Here is a 23,064-nt window from a genome sequence, read left to right as displayed (position 1 = left end):
TGAAACGAACAATTATATTACTAAGAAAATGTATAGAAAGAATATATTTTAAAAAGGGAGGAAGAAAAAATAAATAAAAATAAAGGCCTAACAAGACATGGAGTTAGCTTGCCTGCACTTACCCGTCCCTTCCAACAGGTGGCGGCAACGAGGCGCCTCACTCAGGCTCCCTCTGCCCCCTGGTGCGGCCGAACTGCACTTACTGCATCAGGCCAGCAGGTGGAGCTAGCGTCTCCTCCTCCTTCATCCCTCCCCTCCTGGCTGAGGCACTGGAGGAGGGGGCTGCTCCAGGCCGGGCTGCCCTTGGACGGTCTTTGCAGGGGCTTTGCAAAGCCCATCAGCTGACCCGCAGCACTGGGGGGTCTGCCAGACACTGTACCTGCTGGCCAGCTATTCCTGCACTGGTGCCCCACCCTGCCCCCACCCCACCCCCACAGCCCAGGTGTGGTCAGGAGTGCAGGCAGTTGTGCCACTGGAGCCAAGGGGGCTCAGCTCCCTCCTGTTGCACCTCCCCGGTGCCCCACAGGCCACCTAGTGGGGATCCTGGTCCCCGAACCTCTGGCTCTCCCAACCCAATTCCCCTCCTGCTCTCCTCCCCCAGCTGCCTAAGAACCCTCCTTTACTCACAACCCCTGGACCGCAGTCCTGGGCATTCTCTCCCCGTCCCCTGTCCTGTTTCCCCGGGCAGGAGTGAACTCGCTCCGCGCCTCCATCTCCCCGGACCTCTCTGTCCACTTTCCTACATTCTTTTTCCTCCTCAGGCTGGTAGTTCAGTTGTCCTGTCTTCACATTTGCTGGTTCAGCCAGTTCAAGTCTGATGCTGAACCCCTCCAAGCAATTTTTTATTTCATGTATTGTAATTTTCAGTTACGAAATTTGTTCAGTTATTTATTTTTAATTCTATATTTTTAATGAAATTCTCTTTTTGTTCGTGTATCTATTTCCTGATTTCCTTTAGTTCATCATCCGTGTTTTCATTTAGCTCATTGAGCATATTTCGGACAGTTTTCTCAGTGTCTTTGATTAGTAATTTTAATCTGGGCTTCCTCAGGGACGTTTTCTGTTGCTTGTTTGTTCCTTTGGACCATCTTTTTCTGTTTCTCTGGATGCCTTGGGATTTTCTGCTGAAATATGGACATTTAAATATCTTAAAGTGTTAACTCAGGCGATCAGACTCTCCCTTTCCCGGGAGTACGCCTCCCCCTCCCATCACCATTGTAGGCTGCATTGGTCTATTTCTTTAGTGATTTTTTTTCAAGCAATTTTTGCAAGATTCCTTGTCATAAGAGATCACTGAAGTCTCTGTTCCTTTAGCTTGTATTCAACTAGTATTTTAACAGAAAATTCCTTTAATGCCAGGAGCTCGGGAAAGAACCAGAAAGAAGCAGCAAAACCTCTTCCAGTCTTTGGAGATCGGCCCCCTGAGCCTGTCCTTCATCACTTTGCCCCCCATGCCCAGCCTGTCGGTCAGTCCAGGCAAACCTTCAGGGTCTTCTCAGGTCCCCCCTGAGTACATGTCCTGTGCTGGCCTTGCACGTGGCTTTCAGAATTCCCTGGTATGCACAGATGCTCCTGGGTGTCCTCATTTCCCCAGGAAATGCCTCCTCCTCCCAGGAGCCCTGTTGATGCCTCTCCCTGGCTGGCTGTGGTTTGATTGTCCCTTATGGTGTTTCCACGGCTCCGCCTGTGTTTCTTGACCCGACCGAGCTCAGAGGTCGAGAAGCAGACACCAGCCCCTTGCCAGGCCCCGGGTGGCCCCAGGTGGTGGAGCAGACAGAGACACACCATGCTGGCTCCTAAGGTGCATTGAGCCCTCCCTGACTGGGGACCTATGGGGCATCACGGGCTGCCGGCCCACCGATGTGACCGGGGCGGGGGCAGGCACTTTCCTACCACATTCTGTGGCCTTCTCCATTCAGCGCTCACTTGGTCGCTGTGTCTTTGGTTCTGGAATTTTGTTTGTTGCTCGTGATTCCTGGGTGGGGTGGGGTGGGAGGGGTGCGATTGGCACTTCCTCTTTCACCCACGGTGCCCCTCCTGTCTCTGCACTGTTCTTTTTGGTCCCGAGGGGACATGTGACCGCAGCAGCCTCGGCCTTGAGGCTGAGAAGGCCCCTGGGATCCTTCTAACTGCAGCTGCTCCTCTTTCCTCTCCTTTGTGTGCGTCTAGAGCGAAGTCCTAGAAGAGAGGGAAGGAGAACGTCTTAAGGATCCTGTGAGAGGAACTCCGGCCGTGCTCGCGGCTCCCACAGAACAGCTCAGACGTGGCCTGGGCTGGTCCCGCCCAGGGGATCGGACGTGCCCCCGACAGGGTGCTGGTCCTGACCTCCAGTCATTTTTATCCCCAGGGTCAAAAAATGATCCCAGCCTTGCCACTCTCAGGAATTCGTGCTGCGGGTGTAGGCGCGCGCGTGCGGGGCCAGGCGGCGTCGCTGTGACGGGGGCAGCAGGCGCTGTTGGAGCTGCCGGGGTGGGTGGGGCGCGCGCCTCTGCTGTCGCCGCTCCTGCACACGCACCCACGCCCACGCGCGTCCCGGCAGACACGCGTGCGAACAGCGAGGGCCGCTCCTCTGGAAAATGAAGCTGGTGCAGGTGCAGAAAGAGGGCTCGAGTGTTGTTTAGCCTTTTCTGGACATGTGAATTGTTCTTTTTTACCATCATGTATTATTTTATGATCTGCAATATGGCCGGGATCTCGTTTCCGGCGATCGGAAGATTCTGGAATCCTGGCCACCGGAGCGTGGCCCGGGCTCTGGGAGGTGGAGGCCCTGAGGGTCGCGCCCACCAAGGCGGGGACAGAACGCGGCACCCGCCGGGGGTGCGGTTTCCGCCCTTTCCTCCCCAGTGTTTGGGCTTGCTCGGGGGCACCCCGTTCCGGGGCAGCGGGGGGCAGGGTGGTTGGACGCGGCGGGCGCCGGCCTGAGTGCTGTCTGCCCCCACCCCCCGCCCTGCCCTCTCACCGTCGGCCTCGCCCTGCCCAGGAGGTGGAGTGGCTCCGTGCGCGGCTGCAGGAGCAGGAGCAGCGGGAGCGCGAGCGGGAGCTGGAGCTCGCCGGGGACCAGGAGGTGGCCGCCCTGCGCCGGAGCGTCGCAGAGAAGGAGCGCGCCCGGGCCGCTGGCGCTGCGCTGTACCGCTCGCTGGCGGAGGAGACCCAGCGGCTGCGGAGGACCCTGGCGGCCACGGCCCGCATGTGCCAGCACCTGGCGCAGCGCCTGGAGGCGCGGGGCGGCACGGCCAGGGACCCGCAGGCCCAGGTAGGCGAGCGCGCCCCAGACGCGTCCGAGGCTGGGTTACCGGGGCCGGACACCTGGGAGACGCTCCGCCCCTGGGGAGACGCCCCGCCCCTGGGAGAGGTCCCGCCCCCTGGGGCTCTGACTGCGGCTTCCAGCGAGAATTGAGGGTACTGCTTCGGGCGACGCTGCCCGGTAGGTGCTGGCAAAGGCCAAGTTGGGCAGAAGAGGAAACTGAGGCAGAGTGAGATGGCCCCGCCCGGAGGGCAGCACCCCCAAATGCGGTTGTCTGCGAGGCCAGGCCAAGGGGGCCGCCTGCTGGCCCCGAGCTTCGGGAGCCGGAGGGTCTGGAGCCCCTGGACGGGGCTTTGGGTCCTCCCTCGTCGGCGCTGGGTGCCCGTCAGGACGTGGGGGGTCGTGGGGTGGGGTGGGGGGGAGCCTGGGGGCTGGGGGCCGGCGGACAGAGCGCTCTGGCTCTGGGGTTCGGCATCAGGAGTCGCCCAAGGTCCACTCTCGGGCGGGGCGTGGGGCCGCTGCGCGTGTCGAGCTGGTGGCTGCGGACCCTGCCAGGGGACAGGGAGCCGGCCGGGCCGCCCCCACCGCCTGCCCCGCACGAGCCCCGCGGCGCCTTCCGGGCCGGACTCGGCTCCTTCCCGGGGTTCCTCGGCCAGCACCCGGTGACCCGAGAGCCGCCCAGGCTCCGTCTGGAAACTTGAGGAACACGAGTTGTGTTACGGAAACCAAATCGAGCAAAGCGGCCGGGAAGGACTGGGGTTCTTGTTCCGCTGAGCCCTTGTCACTTCCTTTGGGGGCTCAAGAGCGGCTGTGCTGGGGGGCAGCCTGGGACAGCGGAGGTGCCGCGCGTGCCGCCTCCTCAGAGCCTCCCGCCCTGGAGCAGCCACATTTGGGATGTCTGAGGCCCAGCGCCGCAGCCGGCAGGAAAGACCGGGCGGGGGCGGAGGTCCCGGGAGGCGGCGGACCCCCTGCGGGGCAGCGACCGGGTCTCCGTTGTCTCGCGGTGGCGCGGGGTGGGTGGCGGCTGTGCCACCCCCGCGTCCTGCGGGGCCTGGGCGCCCTGAGCGCGGCTCCTGTGTGTCCCCAGGGCGCAGCGGGGTCGGCGGCCCTGGAGGAGCTCCGGGAGGAGAACCGCGTGCTGAGGCGGGAGGTGCAGCGCGTGAGTGCCGAGGCCGCGGGGGGTGGGGGGCGCGGCGGCGGGTGGGGGGTGGGGCGAAGCCTGCATTTCCGAGCGTGCGCTTGGGTGGCGTTAGGTGCCCTGACGGTGTTATGTAGCCGTCACCGCTGGTTCCACAAGTGTCCCTGTCCCCACCGGCAGCCACGCACCCACTGCCCCGCAGCCAGGCACCCTCTCTCCTGCCTCCTGGTAGGATCCGTTATGGCAGGTCCCTCAGGCGGGGCCCAGCAGCTGTCCCGTTGGGTGGGCTCACCTCACCCAGTCGCTGGCCTCCAGGGGGCCCCGTTGGCGCCCGGGCCGGCTCAGCACATCTCACCTGGACCCGCTCACATGGGCCCGGCGCGCTTCTGGCCGCGGGACCCCGCCTTCAGCTTCTAGGGCGTCCCCAGGGCTCTACGCCTCGCGACCCGAAGGGAGCCAGGGCGCTCCCGGCTTTCACCCGCCCCGAGTGCCCCACGAGCCCGCGGCGCTGTCCAGGAAGCATCGCCTTCTAAGGGGAGCTCGCTAAGCCCGCCCTGCGCACCTGAGATCGGCTGGGCCCCGGCCCTCTGCTCAGGGCAGGCCCACCCGCCCGTGGGCCTCTGAGCTCAGCGGCGCATCCCTGCGCAGGTGGAGGACCTCAACGCCAGGTGGCAGCGCTACGACGCCAGCAGGGAAGAGTACGTGAGGGGGTTGCACGCTCAGCTCGGGGAGCTGCAGGGGCTCCCTGGGCCCGACGGGCACTCCGCCCCCGAACTCTTGAGGAAGGAGATTTTCCGGCTCAACCGGCAGCTGGAAGAGAAGGTGAACCACTGCGCGGACGCCGAGCGGGAGCTGGCGGCTGCGCGGCAGGCGCGGGACACGGCACTGGAGCGCGTGCAGACGCTGGAGCAGCAGGTGGGCGCCTGGGTGGCGGGACGTTGGGGGCCCCAGGGGGCGGGTGCCAGGGCGCAGGTGGGCGCTGGGTGCGGGAGTGCAGGTGGGCGCCCACGGGTCGGGGGCTGGGGTGCAGGTGGGCGCAGGTGGGCGCCCAGGGGGACGGTGGGGGTGGGTGAGGGCTGCAGTGCCAACGGCGACGGGTCCCTCTCAGATCCTCACTTACAGGGATGACTTGCTGTCGGAGCGGGCCGACCGGGAACGCGCTCAGAGCCGGGTCCAGGAGCTGCAGGAGGAGGTGGCTTCCGTGCAGCAGTGGGCGTCCAGGAGGCAGGTGGGCGCCTGTGGCCGCAGAGCCTCCCCCCTGGGGCGGTGCGATTGATTCCGGGCCTTTCTGAGTCTTCAGGTGCCGCTTCACTGCGGTGACAGTGCCGTGAGGGCCTCCACCCTCGCGCAGGGCCTTGTTCACGCACTTGGGGTGACTGCAGGGACCTCCTGGTCATCTGCTGTCCCCTTGTGGGAGGTGTGGTCAGAGGGGCCGGCCCGGAGTCGTCCTTGCCCCTGGGCCACCACCTGCCTGGGAGGTGGGTCTGACCACGGGGCCATGCCGATGTGGACACTGCGGCCTGGCTGCTGGAGAAGGGCATGGCCGGGGCCTCGAGGGTGGCCTGTCAGAGCTGCCAGGAGCCCCAGCGCCCCGGGGCCTGTGCGTTGCGTGCTGGTCCCTTTCCCCTGGGTGGCCTCGGGTGCCCAGCAGAAATCCCAGGAGACTTTTGTTCCTTTTCCACTCAGCGAGGGCCTGCACACTGGGGCTGGGAGAGCCTGGACACCTGATTCTGCCTCCCTGTCGGACTGGCATGGTGGGTGCCAGGCTGGGCACTCACTGGGCAAGCCAGCGTCTGAGCTGCCTGCAGGCTGGGGTGGCACCCAGCCCCTCCCCAGGGCACCCTGGGCCAAGCATGTCCCAGGAGGGGCCAGGACAGGCAACTGGTTCTGCTTGTGGATGCGGGGTGGGGGCCCGTGGGGTCCTGTGTACCACCCCCCACCTGCAGGCTCACAGGGGAGCTGAGAACTGCCCCCCCCTTACACAGGATGGGGGGCCCCCTGCCACCTTCTCAGCCTCACTCCCTGGGGTAGGGTGGGGGTGGCTTACTCTTGTCTCCAGAGAACCCTGACTTCAGGCCTCGACCTGTGGGAGCTGGGCCCTTGTTGTCCGCCGAGGAGGTGAGGTGGGGATGTGCCCAGACCCCCCGGGGTCTGAGCCGAGCAGGGCAGTGTGCCCTAAGCCTGGGGCCCCACCCAGGCCCACCCCACCCCTCCAGTGGTGCCGGCTGGGGTCCCACGTGTTCTTGTCAGGATGCCTCCTCACCCAGGCTCGGGGCAGCGGGAAGACAGGGATGCAGAGGAGTGGACCCCAGGCACAGCAGACCCGTGGCCTTTGTTCCAGGACTCCAGAGAGCCAGGCCTCTGCCTGATGCGCCCGGAGCGTGGAGTCCCCCAGTACATGGAGACGGACACCTCAGAGCCTGCGGCGCCTGCGTCCCAGGGGCCGGAGCCCCCGGCGGAGGGCGGGCGCCCGGGGGACCTGCAGTGCCCTCACTGCATGCGCTGCTTCCGCGACGAGCAGGCCGAGGAGCTTCTGGGGCACGTGGCCGAGTGCTGCCAGTGAGCGCCTGCTGCCGGGGTGCATCCCGGGACCTGGGTCCCCACGGGCCTGGCCTGGAGCCCAAGGCACCCCCTGTGTGCAGCGGGGGCTATAAGGCTGGTGGCAATGGCACGGCCCCTGGTCTGCACCTGCAGCGCGACTGCCACGCATATGCCGCGCATATGCCGCGCCCCCGCCGCACCCCTGCCACGCGCCTGCCGCGCACCTGGAAATGGAAGCACTTGCACGTCACAGCCACCTACTTTCATAATAAAAGGTGCTTGCTGCAGGGACTCTGCTGTGCCTCGAGAAGACTCCAGGGGCTATGGGTGCAGAGACCGAGCAGGACATGTTCTGCCTGCCCCTGGCCTCAGGGCCTCGGGGCTAAAGCAGGGCCTTTACCACTTCGTGAGCTGGGGGCCCAGGTAAATGTCTGCACCCGGGACCTTTACTCCAGGCCGCAGAGAGAAGTTCTGGGGAGAGATGGGGAGGAGAGTGAGCGGGCGGGGTGCCGGGCCGGGTCAGCAGGGGAGCCGTCCTCTGGGCGCCCACCGATTCCGGAACAGCCTCGGCACCCCGTGCTCCGAGGTGGGAGGGGGGTGGGAGACCCCGGCACGTGCTCAGCCCCCGGACAAGGCCCCCCGCAGCCCCGCCCGCGCCCTCTGCATCCGGACACTCCCAGGCAGCTCGGGGCTCCGCCCTGGCGTCACCCCCCTCAGCAGTGCCCCCATCTGGGGACGAGCCGGGGTGGAGAGGCCACAGGGGGCCAAGGGCGCACGGCAGGTGCCGTCTCAGTTGACGACACCAGAACCTGCGGAGAAAGCACAAGGCAGGGGCGAGCAGGACGGGCCGTCACCGCGTGGACGTGGACAGGATAGGGGCAGACATCTCAGCAAATTGAACCCCGCGGCGTGAGAAGGCCGAGGCCGCCCAGCCGAGCAGCTTGGTGGGGCGGGACCCAGGACGGGACTGCCAACCCCCGTGGTCATTGCCACAGGAGCAGAAAGAGACTCGGCACGCAGGGGACAGAGGGGCATCCTCTGCCTGAGACAGGGCGGGCCTGAAACCGCTGGGACACGCTGCCTGGTGACCAGGGGCCACGCGCCACCCGGCCAGAGGGCTGGAGGCAGGTGGAGAGGAACAAAACACCCCGTCACAGGTGACAGGCTGCTGATGCAGAAACTCCCAAGGAATCTTTTTCTGAAAAAATAAGACTAGAACCAACTTAGGTCATTTGAATCTGAGGATAGAAAGCCAATAGATGAAAAATCCATGGTATTTCTATTTTTAGCAATTAATTGGAAAAAGAAATTTAAAAAATAATTCTATTTACAATAATGTCAAAAACAGAAAGCTTTAAAAAGTTATCAAAAACATGTGAAAACCTCTAGAATAAAAATTAGACCATATTGCTGGGAGAAATTAATGAACAGACAAATAAATGAAGAGACGCTGTGTTCATGAGCTAGGCCCTCAATAGCTTTAAGATGTCATTTCTCCCCCAATTGAACTAGAAATTTGATGTAACCCCAGTCAAAATCCCAGCGGGCTTGTAAACAACAACAAACTGATTTAAAAGTTTATATGGAAATTCAAAGGTTCTAGAATAGCCATGACAAAATAAAATTGGAGGAGTTAAATGGCACTTGATTTCAGGGCTTAACTAAAAACCAGATCACTGAAGTGGTATTGTATTAGCATGAGGGTAAGCAGATCAGTACAACCGGAGAGAGCGCTGAAACAGACCCACACTGATTCACTCAGTGGGTTCCCAGCAAAGCAGGAGAGCCCGTCGGTGGGGCCTGGGGGACGGTCACAGGCGTTGCCGGGACGACCAGGTATGAAGGTGGGAAAGCTGAACCGCGGTGGGGCGTGTCCACATGCCCACGCCCCCTGGAGCTGGCTCGCGCGCCCAGCGTGCAGGTACAGGCCTTACCGTGTTTTGATCTTGAGGGGAGACAGGAGGAAAAATCACACGTGGAAATAATCAATTAATTGGGCTTCATCAAAACAACAACGAAAATCTGTTCTTCAAATATCATTGTTGGGAAAATAAAAAGGGAAAGCCCAGACTGGGGGTAAATACCCAAAACACACACAGCTGACCCATGTCTCGGGTCCCAAATATATAAAGCAAATGCACAGAGTCGGAAACTGGACGTGGGGTTCCTGGGGGCTGGGGGTGGGCGTGGGGAGGGGGGTTAGGGTGTCCATTGTGCAGAGTTTCTGTTTGGGTGATAGAAGAGTTTTGGGGACGGATGGGGTTACTGTGGGGTTCCTGGGGGCTGGGGGTGGGCGTGGGGAGGGGGGTTAAGGTGTCCATTGTGCAGAGTTTCTGTTTGGGTGATAGAAGAGTTTTGGGGACGGATGGGGTGACTGTGGCACAACATTGTGCATGTGATTCATAATCCTGAGGGATGTGTTTAATGTGGAGAAAGGGGAATTTTAGGTTGTATGTATGATAATAGAATAAAAAAATAAAAATAAAACACCCATCGGGCTGCACAACAGACAGGGGACCCTGAGGTAAGCCCCAGACCACAGGAAATAACTCGCACAGGGTAAGGCTCTTTCCTCAGCTGTAATAAATGCACTGTCCCAGGGCAGGGTCCTGCTAACTGGGCTGCATTAGCTAGAGTTCTCTAGAGAAACAGAATCAGCAGGTGATATCTGTGAATACAAAGTTTATAAAAGTGTCTCATGTAACCATGGGGATGCAGAGTCCAAAATCTGTAGGGCAGGCCGTGAGCTGGCAGCACCAACGAAAATCCTCAACCAACTTTCAAGAAAGGCTGGCCAGCTGAAGCAGGACGAGTGACTGTCTCTTCTGACTCCTCCTTAAAAGCTTACAGTGATTAGATTAAGCATCAGTCATTGCAGAAGACCCTCCTGCTGGCTGATTACAAATGCAGTCAGCTGTGGATGCAGCTGAAGTGATCATGATTTAAGTCCATGAAATCTCCTCATAGCAACAGACAGGCCAGCGCCTGCCCGACCAGACGACCAGGCAGCACCATGTAGCCAAGTTGACACATGAACCTGACCATGACGCGATAGTGGGCATTTGGCATTTGAAGCACATGTCTGTAAACCCTGCGGACCATTTGCGGGCCACAGCCTGGGCCTGTCCCTCAGGGTCTCGTGGCTTTGACTTTGTCACCAGGCAGGGTTCCTTATGCTGCATGCCACCCTTGGGTGGCCCTGCCTTGCTCCCCACTTTTCTCGGGCCAGGCTTGGAGGCCAGGGAGCAGCTGCGGAAGGGCATGGCCTTCCCAGGGATTCTGGCCATGAAGGTCACTCACTGTCAGCCTTTACAGGTTTGTCCACGTTTCAGATTTTGTCTTCTTTCCCACTTTGATGGCTGTCACCTCCAGGTCCGGAGCGTCGCCTGTCCTTGGAGGGACCTGGTATCCTTCGGAATGCTGGCCACTTCTCCTGGTGACCAGCAGCTGAGTGCCCTGGAAAGACGTGTTCCTAAACTGAACCCAACTGTGGCATGGGTCCTTATGAACAGGACCTTCCAATGAGGTTGCATCAATAAGGTGTGGCCCGGGATGCTTTTTTTTTCTTAAACAGTTTTATACCCACACCAGACAATCCATCCTCACTGTACAGCCAATGGCTCCCAGTTACACATTTACCACTGGTCATGTGAGAATATTCCCCTTTCTTCCAAAGAGAAACAACCCCATACCCCTCATATCCCCCTATTACTGACATTTAGCTTTGGTGTAGTGCCTTTGTCCCAATCAATGCAAGAATATTACAGCGTTCCTGTTAACTACAGACCTTAGTTTTACATTGATTGCATTTTTTCCCGTATAATACCCTGTAATAGCAATGCATGTGTGTTGTCGTACATGTAAGAACTTTCTTATATTTGTACAATTAACCACCATCATTGTCCACTCTAGGTTTTGCTGAGTTTTACAGTCCCAGTTTACTCCTTCACCCTTCCTTCCTTTCAACCACACTCACACCCAGCTTTGTTACTTCACACTCAGTATTGCACTATCCATTTCTGACCACTTACAATCAGCCTTATCCTTGATTGCCCAATCTCTGCCCTCTTTCTATCTCCTGGTAACCTGCGCTCTTGATTCTAACTTGCAGAATTGCTCATTATTGTCATTTGATATTAATGAGACGGTAGAGTATTTGTCCTCTTGTGTCTGGCTTATTTTGTTCAACATAATGTCCCACTGGTTTAGTCAACCCATTGTGCAGTATTTGCCTCAGCAGCGAGGAAACTAAAATGCCTCGCAACTTCAACTCTCTTTTGTGCTCAAAAAGTTGTGATTTTACAGATGCTCTGCAATTGTCTTGTTGTTAGAGTGTAAATGACATACTCTTGCTGCTTTCTCCATCTCAGGTGGAAGCAAGCTGCCCCGCTTCCATTTCGAAAGGCACTTAACTAGGTATAGAATTTGAGGTTTATTTTTTCTTTCAGTATTTTTTTTTTTTTTTAACATGGGCAGGCACCAGGAATCGAACCTGGGTCCTTTGGCAACTTTCAGTACTTTTAATGGCACTCCTTTTTCTGATGAGGAATATGCTAAAATCTTATTTACATGTCTTTTTTACTCTCTCGGCCTATTTTAAAGATTTTCTTGTAAGCACTATTTCTCCGCAATTTGATTTTGATGCGCTTTTGTGTGGTTTTATGTTTATTCCACTTGGGATTTGTTAACACTCTGGTTCTTTAGTTTTCATCAAACTTGGAACATTTTTAGCTATCTTTTTTTTTTTTTAATGCTTTTTTCTGTTCCTCTCACCCTTACTCCCCCCACCCCCTTTCCTGGGAATCCACTTACACACGTTGGGCCACTTGATTTTTCCTTTCCTTTCTGTGCTTCATTTTTGATAGTTTCTATTGGTAGGTCATCAAGTTCACTGATATCTCCTACACAATTCCTAACCTGCTGTTAATCCTATCCAGGCTATTTTTCAATTTCACATCTATTTTTCTTCTTTACAAGTTTCATTTGAGCCTTTTTTATACCTTTCATTTCTTACAAGATTGACCGTAACTACTTTATGGTTCTTGTCTCTCATTTTGGAGTCACTATTGAGTGATTTCTACCAGTTATGGTTGCTGTTTTCCTTCTCCTTGGCCTGGATGAGTAATTTTTGACTGGATGCTAACATTGCAAATTTTACTCAGTTTTGTGAGAGATATTTTTGTACGCCTTTAAAGAGTATTGGATTTTGTTCTAAGAGGCAGTTAAGTGACTTAGGATCATCAGACGCTGGCTTCCAGTAATCCTAGGGCAGGCCCAGAGTCCTTTCATCCTCATTAATTTAGCCCGCTGACACAGCGACACCCCCTGGGGCCTCCACCCAGTGCCCTGAAGATTATAGGGTCTCTCCACCATGACTGGTGGAGACATAAACGATTCCCAGCCCTACAGCTTCCTGGTGATGCTTTCCCTGGATGTAGGGGTTTTTATCCCACACCTACACAGATCAGCACTCGGCTGAAGAGTTGAGGGACCTTCCTGCAGGTCTCAGGGACTTGGCATGCTGCTCCTCCTGTATGGAACTCTCCACAAACGCCAGCCACCTTGGTCTCTCCCAGTGTCTGCTGCCTTGACTGACCGAGACTGCTGGTCTGTGTGCGGCTTTCCCGTCTGTGCTGCAGCCTGGAAGCTGCCACTCTCCCAATGTCTGAAAAGGTTACTTAAAAAATTTACCTGGTTTTTAAACTGTGTATGGTAGCAGGGCAATTTCCATAGCAATTAATCCCTCCTTGGTGCCACTGTTTAGTACTTACCCCTCTTTTTGGGGGGAAAAAATAGAGGTAAAATATATGTAAGATTTGACATTTTCACCATTATCTAGTGGCATTAATTGCATTCGCAATGCTGGGCAGCCCCCCAAATCCCTCAACCTAAACAGAAATTCTATACCCATTAAGCAATAACTCCCCATCCTCCCTTCTACCCAAGTACCTAACCTTCTTCCTGTCACTATTAATTTGTCTATTCCAGATATTTCATATAAATGCCATTATAGTATCTGTTCTCTTGTGCCTGGCTTATTTCACTCAGCATTATGTTCACAAGGTTTGTCCATGTTGTCATGTGCTTTAGGACCTCATTTTGTCTTACTGCCACATAATATTCCATCATATGAATGTATCATATTTTGCTTAGCCACTTGTCTGTTGATGCACATTTGGGCTGCTTTCATCTCTTGGCAATTGTAAACAGTGCTGCTATAAATATCGGTGTGCAAATGTCTGTTTGTTGATGGGCACTTGAGTTGTTTCTACCTTTTCACTATTGTGAACGTACTACGATGAACATTTATGTACAAGTATCTGTTCTAAGGACCTGTTTTAAAGTCTTTTGGGGTATATACCTAGAAGTGGGACTGCCAGGTCATATGGTAATTAATTTCTTTCTGAGGAACTACCAAATTGTCTTTCACAGTGGTTGAACCACTTTATATTCCCATCAGCATTTACAAGGTTTTCAATTACTCTACATTGTTCCCAATACTTTTCAGGATTTTAAATAAGTTACACTCATTTTAGATGTGAAGTGGTTTTGATTTGCATTTCCCTAAAGACAAGTCGTATTGGCATCTTTTTCGTGTGCTTACTGGCCACTGTGGATCTTTGGAGAAATGTCTATTCAAATTCTTTGCCCACTTTTTAATTGGCTTTGTTTTGTTGTAGTTCTTTATATTTTCTTGATATTAATCAGATAAATGTTTTCCAAGTATTTTCTCCCATTCTGTGCCCACTGTCAGATTCAAGGTCATGAAGATTTTCTCCTCTCGTTTTCTTCTAAGAGCTTTTATGTGGGCCTCTGGTCCACTTTGAGTGGAATTTTGTCCCTGGTATGTGGTCGGGCCCACCTGCCCTTACCTGTGTGGACTCACAGCTGGCCACATGGCTCCGGGTTGGAGACACCACTCATTCCCTGTGCACGGGCGTGGCCCCTTCAACCAGGTGGCCACACGTGAGGGCAGTGCTTATTCTGAACGCATCTGTGAACGCCTCCAGTCAGCCACAATGCACGTCGATCACTTCTCCTCCACCCAGCGCTGCTCCCCACACTCGGAGCGATCTGGAGAGCTGGCAGTCACTCAGATGGCCCCAACAGCATGGACTTAGAGGCTCCAATATGTTACGAGGAAGCTCCTCAGCTGTAACTGCTGGACCTTTGCGTTTTGTCTCCACCCCGAGCACGGCCCCTTCCTGCATTTGAACAGCAGACCCAAAACATACCCACAACACGGATTCAGAGGGCCCAGCACAGCTCAGGCACCTCGGCCCTGCCATTCTATGTGAGCACTTGGAGTTCTTCACGTTTAAAATTTAAATCCATGAATGTATGAACTGTGGTTTTTTTTCTTTTCTTTTAAAACTGTATTAATGAAAAAGTATTGATCCTTTATTCTTTTCCTTTCTAGCAGCATATTTAACTTTATCTTACTTTTTAATGGCATGAGTACATTTGCAAAGTTCAATAAAGACATTCACTGTGTTCCTCTCCGAGCTGTCTGCTTGTGTGTACAGGGGGAACGCGACCTCGTCGGCACACTATGGGCTTGCTGGGACCCCCTGAGCCCCCCGAGAGAGGTGCGACCTCGTCGGCACCCTGCGGGCTCGCTGGGACCCCCTGAGCCCCCCGAGAGAGGTGCGACCTCGTCGGCACACTATGGGCTTGCTGGGACCCCCTAAGCCCCCCGAGAGAGGTGCGACCTCGTCGGCACCCTGCGGGCTCGCTGGGACCCTCTGAGCCCCCTGAGAGAGGTGCGACCTCGTCGGCACCCTGTGGGCTCACTGGGACCCTCCTCACAGGCCTGGGCACCCTGTGGCCATGGAGCTGTCCTTCCCGCTGGTGCCCTGGGGCTCTCACCTCCCCTGGGTCTTGGTCTCCCCATTAGTGAGGGCCTGCCCTCCCACTCGGGGGTCTGAGAAGGCCGCGGGCCCCCTCCACACATGGGTGGGAGCTGTTTCCGGCCCTCCCTCGGCCTCCCCTACTCCTTCATAGGCCTGGGAACTCTACCACCTTGAGGAAGGATCCAAAGATGTCTAGGCTGGCTCTTGGAGGATGAGTCGGCTGGAGGGAGGAAGGCCAGGAGTTGTTGTGGCCGGGCAGGGTCCAGGGTACACTGGGTGGGTGGCGGCTGCAGGCCCGGGTCAGCACCCCTGCACCCCCCACAGCCTCTCGCAGCCATGTGGCTCACAGCACTGTGGTGTCCACCGTAACGTGGAGACAGGCCTGGGCAGGGGGCTTGAGTACCAGGCCGGCAAAAATAGCCCCTGCCTGCACCCCAGCCATGTCCCAGCCTGTCTCTCCCTCTTCTGCATCGTGACCCAAAGGGTGCAGTGCTCTTCTCAGCTGGAGAAGGCAAATCTGCCGACTCCACAGCCATGGCTGCTGCCCTACCACCCGATACAACCTCGAACCACATCCATGGGGCTCATCAAGGTCACAGTGGTGCCATGGGGCACACGGCCAGCCCCTGGGCTTAGCCACCTTGACCATCAGTGGCCTGGCTTGGCCGTACAGCCCTGCCCAGGGGCCGCTACTAGCCCTTTAGTTCCTGCCTCCCAGCCACTTGTCCCTGTTCCCAGGCCTGACATCCCTTCCACCCTGAATTCCAGTTGGAATTCCTGGGATCGCCTCCCTGACACCACCTCCCGCCTGGGTGGTGGGTATCACAGAGGCTACTTGTCTGGAACCAAGCCCCCTCGTAGCCCCATCTTTGCCTTCCCAGTCTCCAGGGGGGCAGTCCCGGCCTTCCTGTGACTTAGGCCATGACTTGGAGGCGCTGTGACCAACCCCTTACTCTCCTAGCCGTGTCGAGTCCACTGGTAAACCCTGTGGCTCTGTCACTGAAATGTCTGCAAAACCAGTCCTCTGGTCCTGCTATTTCAGCTTCTACCCTCTGCACATCCCAGCATGGAAACAGCCCATCACCTGCTCCCCCTGCACTCAGGGAAAAGCCATGCCTTCACAGCTCATGCAGTGGCTTGGAACAGTGGGAGCCACAGAGTATCCTAGGAGGTAAGAGGAAGCAGGGCTGCAAGCAGGAGGCAATCCCAACTGAGCTTTCCTGGCAAACTGCCTAGGAGATCTCAGAAGAAAAGCATGTTAGGACCTTTCACTTAAAATAATATTCAGTTTGTATCTAGTTTAATATTTGAAATTTTATTATAGGGCAACCCTTTTTGCCCTCAAAACCTCTCCAAACGTGTAGGCAGCTGCGAGATCTGGCCCTGCCAACTCTTTGCCCACTCTTCTGGGGGCTGGTTTGGGCCCAACTACCCCAAACAGGCTGGGTGCCCCCTCCCACAGCTCCACAGTCTTTACCCCAAAGCCGTCTTCTCTGCGGCCACCCATCCAACACTGCCCCTACAGCCCCTCACCACCCAGCTGTTTGGTCCCGCAACCACACGCTCACTGTGCCCTCTACCCATCCCCTGGAAGGGTGGGCCCGGCTATTGGGCGGCTCCCCCCCGCTGCCCCAGCAGAGAGCAACCAGACGAGGCCTTCTGCATACTAATGTATTCCATCTTTCAAAAAGAAAGACATGATTTTAATATTACTTAACAATATGTTAAAAAAGTAGCCAGGCAGGCCTCCGTGTTAATACAGTTGTACACTCTATAACAGACGGGGTGACGGTGAGTACTGGGCGCTTTTTTTTGTTTTTTAACTTTCTCATTTTGCAAGGGATCTTACACAAGCTGGCTACAAGTCAGGGGGGAGATCACACACAGACAGCGTAACGTGTACACTCTTCAACAGGAGATCGTGAAGGAGAACCGAAGAGCGCCTGCCCTGGCCCCCTTGCCCGGGCCGGGTGGGACGCGGGTACAGGCGCAGGGCTGGTGGCAGCCCACGGGGGGGACAGGGCGGTGCGGAGGCGACGGCCAGTGGGTGGGCACACAGGGACTCAGCCGCAGCCAGGGCCTGGGAGCGAGTCAGGGGTCCGAGGCCGCGGCGGTGGGGAGGGGTTGGCAGAAAGCTCCTGTCCCCCGGGACAGCACAGCGCTACAGTCGACGGCGTCTCACTCACAGACTACACGCACACGAGCTAACACTCAGGTGGAGCGGCAGGTCCGCGCCGGGCAGCTCTGGGCAGCTCCGGGCAGGGCATGGCGGGCTTGCTCCCGGACCCTCTACAGCAGTCAGCCTTCAGTGGGCAGCGAACGTGGCTTTTTTCAAGCTAAAATTGGACCAGTTGATGGACAGTCTTTGACGGGTCTGCCTAGCTGAATCCAAGCAGAATCTGTAAAGATAAAAAGCCAAACCGTCACGAGACACAGCAGTAGAAAGCCCGTCCCGCCTCTGCCTGTCCTCGCCACAGGGCGCGGGCTGCAGCCCTTCAGGGATGGAGCCCAGGCTCCGCGGACAGCCACTTGCTCCTGGTCCCACCAGGTAGAAAGCGTGGGGTGGGGGTGGGGGGTGGCTGGCACAGGCCCCTGTGCTGTGCAGAAGAGCTGGGCTCACACCTGCTTCCTGGGGCACTTTGCCCATCAGCCCTGCGGGTTCCACGGCACCTGGTGGGGTGAGACGAGCGTCCCCGAGCCTGGGCACACTCCCTCCTGCTCCAGTGCCAGCCGGGCGCCAGAAGCCCAGCACCGCCTGTGGTGCAGGTGGCCCGCACAGGGGCTCCTCGGATGGAGTTGGGGGCAGCTTTGGGCCTGGACACCCAGGGCCGACAGGGCTGTGCCACGGCACGAGACTCCAGGTGGGGGCTGTGGGGAGCACCAGGCTGTAGCCCTGACACCGACACCATGTGGGCAACACGCTGCTGCTGCTTTGCTTCCCCGACAACTTAAAAATGAAAACCACTGTCAGCTCAAAGGTGACCGTCTGAGCCATCAGCCCATCCCAATTCATCCGGGCGCCCCTGCTCGTGTGGTGTGGAAGGAGGGCCTCTGTGAGGCCGCCATGGGCTGGGCACCCCGCATGCCCTGCCAGCCCTCAGGGGCCCTGCGCCCCATGCCAGTCCCACTTGGCAACGGCACCTTCTGTATGAAATGAAGGAAAGAACATTTTCTTTCTCAAAAGTCTACTTTGCAGTTTCTGGAGTTCTCACCAGTCCGGCTCCAATCTGGCGCGCAGGGCTCAGTCCCCAGGCCCGTGCGAAACCTCCCACTGTCCAGGGGAGAGACAGGCAGGGTGCACTGCTGGTGGTGCCCTGGGATTCCCGAGCCTCTTTCTGAAGGTGTGTCAACTTCTTCTCTCTGAAAGGCCTTGGGTAATGTGGGCAAAGAACCTCCCTGATTCCAAGGGCCACACTTAACTCAGCAAGACACCTCTGAAAGGTCCTCACAGTGGCCTGCATCGGCCCAGGCCCAGGTGGCAGCCCTGGAGTGTGGGTTCACTCCACCCAGAAGGCCAGGCGCTGCCGAGTGCAGCCCACCTTCCTGAGGCCCCAGCCTGCACCTTCTAGGACACTCCGTTTTTGAATCAGGGAACAGCCCCAGGGGTGAGGGTGGGGTAGAAGCCTGATGGCAGGGTCACACCTTGCACATGCACTGGGTGTCACCCAGCTGGCTGAGCCCCACCTACTCAGCTTGAAACTCAGGGGCAAGGCAATGTCTGGACAGAGCCTGGGCCAAGAGGCAGTGGAAGGGTACAGCCAAGACCCTCTACCTTGGGGAGGTTCCTCATGAAGGACCCCCCTTGAGGAAAATACATTTGCTTGGGCAGGGCTCCCAAGTGCTCACCTGGCCCAGCAGCCACACCTTCAGTCTGCAGAAAAGGGGACACCTCAGCTGGAGCCACGAGCTCCACCTGCGTGGAGGCCACTGACTGGGGCAGGGGTGGGTGGGCAGTCAGAGACCTGTCCCCACCTCAGGTGTCACGGTACCTACCCCCCAGAACCCAAACCCTCCAAGGACCATAGCTGGCAAGCCCAGTCCTACTGACTTCATGTTGTTACTCCTCTGGAAGTGGTTCACTTGCAGCCCGATGGCCCCCCAGCCCTGCAGCGGCTCCCAGCCCCAGCAGCCCCAAGCTGCTGCAGCAGCGATCTGCTCTGTCCCGTGCTTGTGTAAAGCCACTCCCTGACAGGTTCCAACCCATCCCAGACCTGGCCACCAGCAGCTTCTCATGGAGCAGGCTCAGGATGCAGCTGCTCCCCGAGGGCCTGGCCCCAGGGGCCTCAGCCCCCTCCACCTGGGCTCCAGCACACAGGGCTCCCTGGTTGCGGGAGAGGAAGTGCACAGCGGGAACCAGCCAGTGCCTGGCCCTGGGTGCGGTGCTGAAGCCCGCCACCACAGGTGACCCTGCTCCCGCGTCCCCACCCCGGCCCCGGTGGCCTGGGCGGGATCAGGCCCCAAGCACCCATACAGTGTTATGACTTTGTAGGCAGCTGAATGACAGTTTACATTTAATCAAATTTGTTTAAGTTGTGGTAAAATACACATAACAGAAAAAACATTTTAACATTTTAAGTGGACAATTCTTTGACAATAAGTACATTGACAAGACTGTGTGGCTTTCGTCAGTCTCTAGTCCCAGACTGTTCTCATCATCCCAAGCCAAAACTCACATTCACTTAGCAACAATGCCCCATGCCCCGCCCTCCCACTCCGGGTTACCGCTGCTCTGCGCCGTCACTACGTATCTGCTTATCATTAGAATTTCATATACGAGAAATTACATAGTACTTGTCCCTTTGTGTCTGGCTTATTTCACACAACGTGGTGTCTTCAAGGTTCACCCATGCTGCCAGGTGTCAGAGCTTCATTCCTTTTTATGGCCAAATTGCATCCCACTGTGCGTTTACGGAAAATGCCCACTCACCTGATAGACTGGTAGGCGGTTCCACCTTTCGGCCACTGTGAACGCTGCTGCAGTGAACAGGGGCGCACGAGTCCGGTCCCCCTTTCAATTCTTTTGGGTGAGGGCAGGAACTGTCAGGTTATATAGTAATTCCTCTTTAACTTTCTGAGGAACCACCCGTTTTCCACAGCGGCTGCACCATCTGACATACCCACCAACAATGAAAGGTTCCAATTTCTACATATCCACACCAGTTATATTCAATTTTGTAAAAAAAAGTAACAATCCCAGTGGGTGTCAAGTGGTGTCTTATTGTGGTTCTCCCTAAAGGTGCCATGTGCTCGTGGCATCTCCATGTCTCCTTTGGAGAAGTGTCTAGTCCAGTCATCTGAACATTTTTACATCGGGTTGTTTGCCGTTTTGCTCTCAGGTCATAGTTCTTCATGTGTGCTGGATATTAGACCCTTATCAGGTACATGACTGGAAACTATTCTCTCCCATTCTGCAGGCTATCTTTTACTTTCTTGATAATATCCCTTGACACTCACAAGTTTTAAATTTTGATAAAAGTATCTGCTTCAATTTTTTTTCTTTGCTCATGCTTTTGGTAGAAAATGTAAGATCCATTGCTTGCTCAAGGTGTTCTCTTACAAAGGATTTTATAGGGTCTTAAATTTAGGTTGTTGATCCACTTCCAATTAATTTTTGTACATGGTGAGAGAGAGAGGACTACATTCACTCTTTTGCACGTAGGTTTCCAGTCATCCCAGCGGCATCTGTTGAAGAGACCATTCCCTCCCCATCAGATGGCCTTGGCGCCCTTGTTGAAAATCGAATGGCCATATCTGTGCGGGTCTATTCCTGCACTCTGAATTCTATCCCACTGACACATGTGTCTGTCCTTACACCGGAACACAGTTCTAATTACCAGTGCTTGTGGTACATGTTAAAATGAAGACATGGGAGACCTTGTATTTTGGTCTTCTTTTGATAATATTTTGACTGTGGTCCTTTTAAATTTCACGTGAACTTGATGATCTTTTTTCTGCTAATAAGAAAGACCACTGGAATTTTTTCTCCCCTCTAGAACAGGATAATGTCTATTTTAATCAGTGGGAAGATAAATATTCAATAAATGATATTGAGCCAATTTGATATCTATTTTAACTTAATATTATGCCAACAAACATAATATCCAGATGAAGTAAAGATATAAATTTATGAATATTTATGATAGGAACCTTAAATAAAACACCAAATAAGACACCATAAGATAAATGATCTACCCATTTAGTAATATAAAAATTAAAACAGAGTAAAACAAAAAGACCATAGGCAAAGTTTTTAAAAACTGACAGGCATCCACTTGAGGATGGCAAATTAATTGCATAATGAGTCCCCTTTTGCTCTACTACTTGGGATTACTGAAAAGTAAAATGAAAAATATTCTGCAGTTATGTACCAAAACAATTTGACCAGAAGCTAAGAAATGCATGGAAAATACAAAATAGGCTGCAGAAGGCAGGTGGTGTCAAGGCCGCTTTATTGGTATTTACTAATTGCTGAGAATTTTCAAGAATGTTCCAATGACAAGCAAAAATCAAAATGCACAATTATTTTCTTCTGAAAGGGCATTCTTCGGATTCTGTACACTGAGTTTAGAATTCTGTTCTCCATTTATTTCCCATACAAAGTTCAAGGAAAAACCTTCCATTGTCCTTTGGGAAACTTATCAAAACCTTCACTCTTCCCACTGTCAGGAGATGCTTCTAGTCTTGGGTGGAGCCTGTGTGCAGGAAACGCTCCCTCTTTCCTCCACCAGCTTGGTTGTCTGTGAGCGATACCCGGCCTGCTGTGTGGCAGCACCCATGGCCTCCCTGCCCTTTCCTCTCCCTGGATAACTGCAGATGTTTTAACAACTTCTGAGATCTCTCTGCATCTCCACATACACCATGGATTGAATTTTGAAGTGGCACTTGTGCTCAGACCAACCTCTGATATGGACAAACCAAAGACTTCCTAGCATTTTTCCTTCTAGAAAGAGTTTTATGAATTCTTCAATGGGGGCTGTAGCTCCAAATATTGTCAAAATACCTTGACATAACAACCACCTCACAGTTTTCCTGTACCTGGATAAACAGTTTTGACTTTTCTTCAGCCCTCTTGGGAACAAGTAGTATGGGAGATGGGTAGTGAAGAGATGAGATGGTCTTTCACCAAAACCCATTTTCTAAAGATGTACTCAAGAAACAGGGCTTCATCAACTGCTTCCAGATTTTGAGTTCTTTTGTGGTGTTCTTCAAAATAAATCAAGCTTCCTAACAGCTGAGACAAGGTTCCAGACTTGGGATCAGAGATTATGTACACATAAAATCACTTACATTTTCTAAAACATTGACTTCAGCTGTACTGTATTTAAAACAATCTCCTTCAAATTTCAGTAAAAATGTGCGTCTTCCTTAACTCAGTCATTGTAGGAGGTGGATGAGCACGAAGAGTCCACGTCTGATGTTACATGCACGTGAGAAGAATCACCGTGTTGCTGATAGGAAAGGCAGAGGAAGGCCAGCTCGGACAGTGGGCATTGATAACCCACGGCCTTCGAGCTTCAAGCCACTGGCTGCCGGGGAGCTGTCCGATCTCAGCTCACTCTTCTTGGGCCCTTGTAGAAGGACCAGGCTATTGCAAGCTTCACACAGGAATTGCAAAATGGATTTGTAGATTGACTTTGCAAGTGTTGACATCCTAACAATATTAAGTCTTCAAATTCATGAACGCAGGATGTTGTGCCTTTTATTTAGGTCTTCTTTAACTTCTTGCAGCAATGTTTTGCAGTTTTCAGAGTACACATCTTTTACCTCTTGGGTCAATTTTTTTCCTATATATTTTACATTTTTAGACACTAGACGCTGCTCTAAATGGAATTGTTTCTTGATTTTCCTTTCAGATTGCTCATTACTGGTGTACAGAAAATGCAACTCATTTTTGCAGTTATCTTGTACCCTGCAACTCTGCTGAATTTATTAGCTTTAGCAGTTTTCTTGAGGATTCTTTGTGGTTTTCTGTATACAGGATCATGTCATCTAGAAATAGGGATACTTTTACTTTTCCCATCCTGCTATGAATGTCTCCTGTTTCTTTTTCTTCATAGGTCCCCTGGCTAGAACTTCCAGTACAAGGAATTTCACATACAGTGGGGACCGTGGGCATCCCTGTCTTTTTTCTGATCTTCGGTAGAAAGTGTTCAGTCTCCACCGTTGAATATGATGTTAGAGGTTGGCTTTTCATTTCTGTCCTTTATCACACTGAGGACATTTCCATTTATTCCTAGTTACCTGACGGTTTTCATCCTGAGGTGATGTTGGATTTTGTCAAATGCTTT

At 54.6% G+C, this 23,064-nt stretch overlaps 2 protein-coding genes across 12 annotated transcripts in view; one reads left to right on the top strand and one right to left on the bottom strand.

The window, feature by feature from the left end:
- TNIP2 (TNFAIP3 interacting protein 2) overlaps nt 1-9,100 on the top strand; it is a 28,404-nt gene extending 19,304 nt beyond the window's left edge. Inside the window, exons 2-6 of the mRNA XM_077136255.1 lie at nt 2,981-3,253; nt 4,332-4,403; nt 5,031-5,297; nt 5,491-5,610; nt 6,724-9,100. Coding sequence (XP_076992370.1) covers nt 2,981-3,253; nt 4,332-4,403; nt 5,031-5,297; nt 5,491-5,610; nt 6,724-6,945 — 954 coding nt within the window. The 3' untranslated portion in view covers nt 6,946-9,100. The remainder of the gene's footprint in view (nt 1-2,980; nt 3,254-4,331; nt 4,404-5,030; nt 5,298-5,490; nt 5,611-6,723) is intronic.
- A 5,876-nt stretch (nt 9,101-14,976) lies between these two features.
- FAM193A (family with sequence similarity 193 member A) overlaps nt 14,977-23,064 on the bottom strand; it is a 251,275-nt gene continuing 243,187 nt past the window's right edge. For all 11 annotated transcript variants that reach the window (XM_077136245.1, XM_077136249.1, XM_077136246.1 and 8 more), the window contains exon 21: nt 14,977-17,175. In XM_077136245.1, coding sequence (XP_076992360.1) covers nt 17,082-17,175 — 94 coding nt within the window. In that variant the 3' untranslated portion in view covers nt 14,977-17,081. The remainder of the gene's footprint in view (nt 17,176-23,064) is intronic.

This window comes from Tamandua tetradactyla, chromosome 19 (genome assembly GCF_023851605.1).
Source record: "Tamandua tetradactyla isolate mTamTet1 chromosome 19, mTamTet1.pri, whole genome shotgun sequence".
Classification (NCBI taxonomy): domain Eukaryota; kingdom Metazoa; phylum Chordata; class Mammalia; order Pilosa; family Myrmecophagidae; genus Tamandua; species Tamandua tetradactyla.
Note: the sequence above shows the minus strand (reverse complement) of the source record. Positions and strands in the feature narration are given on the sequence as shown.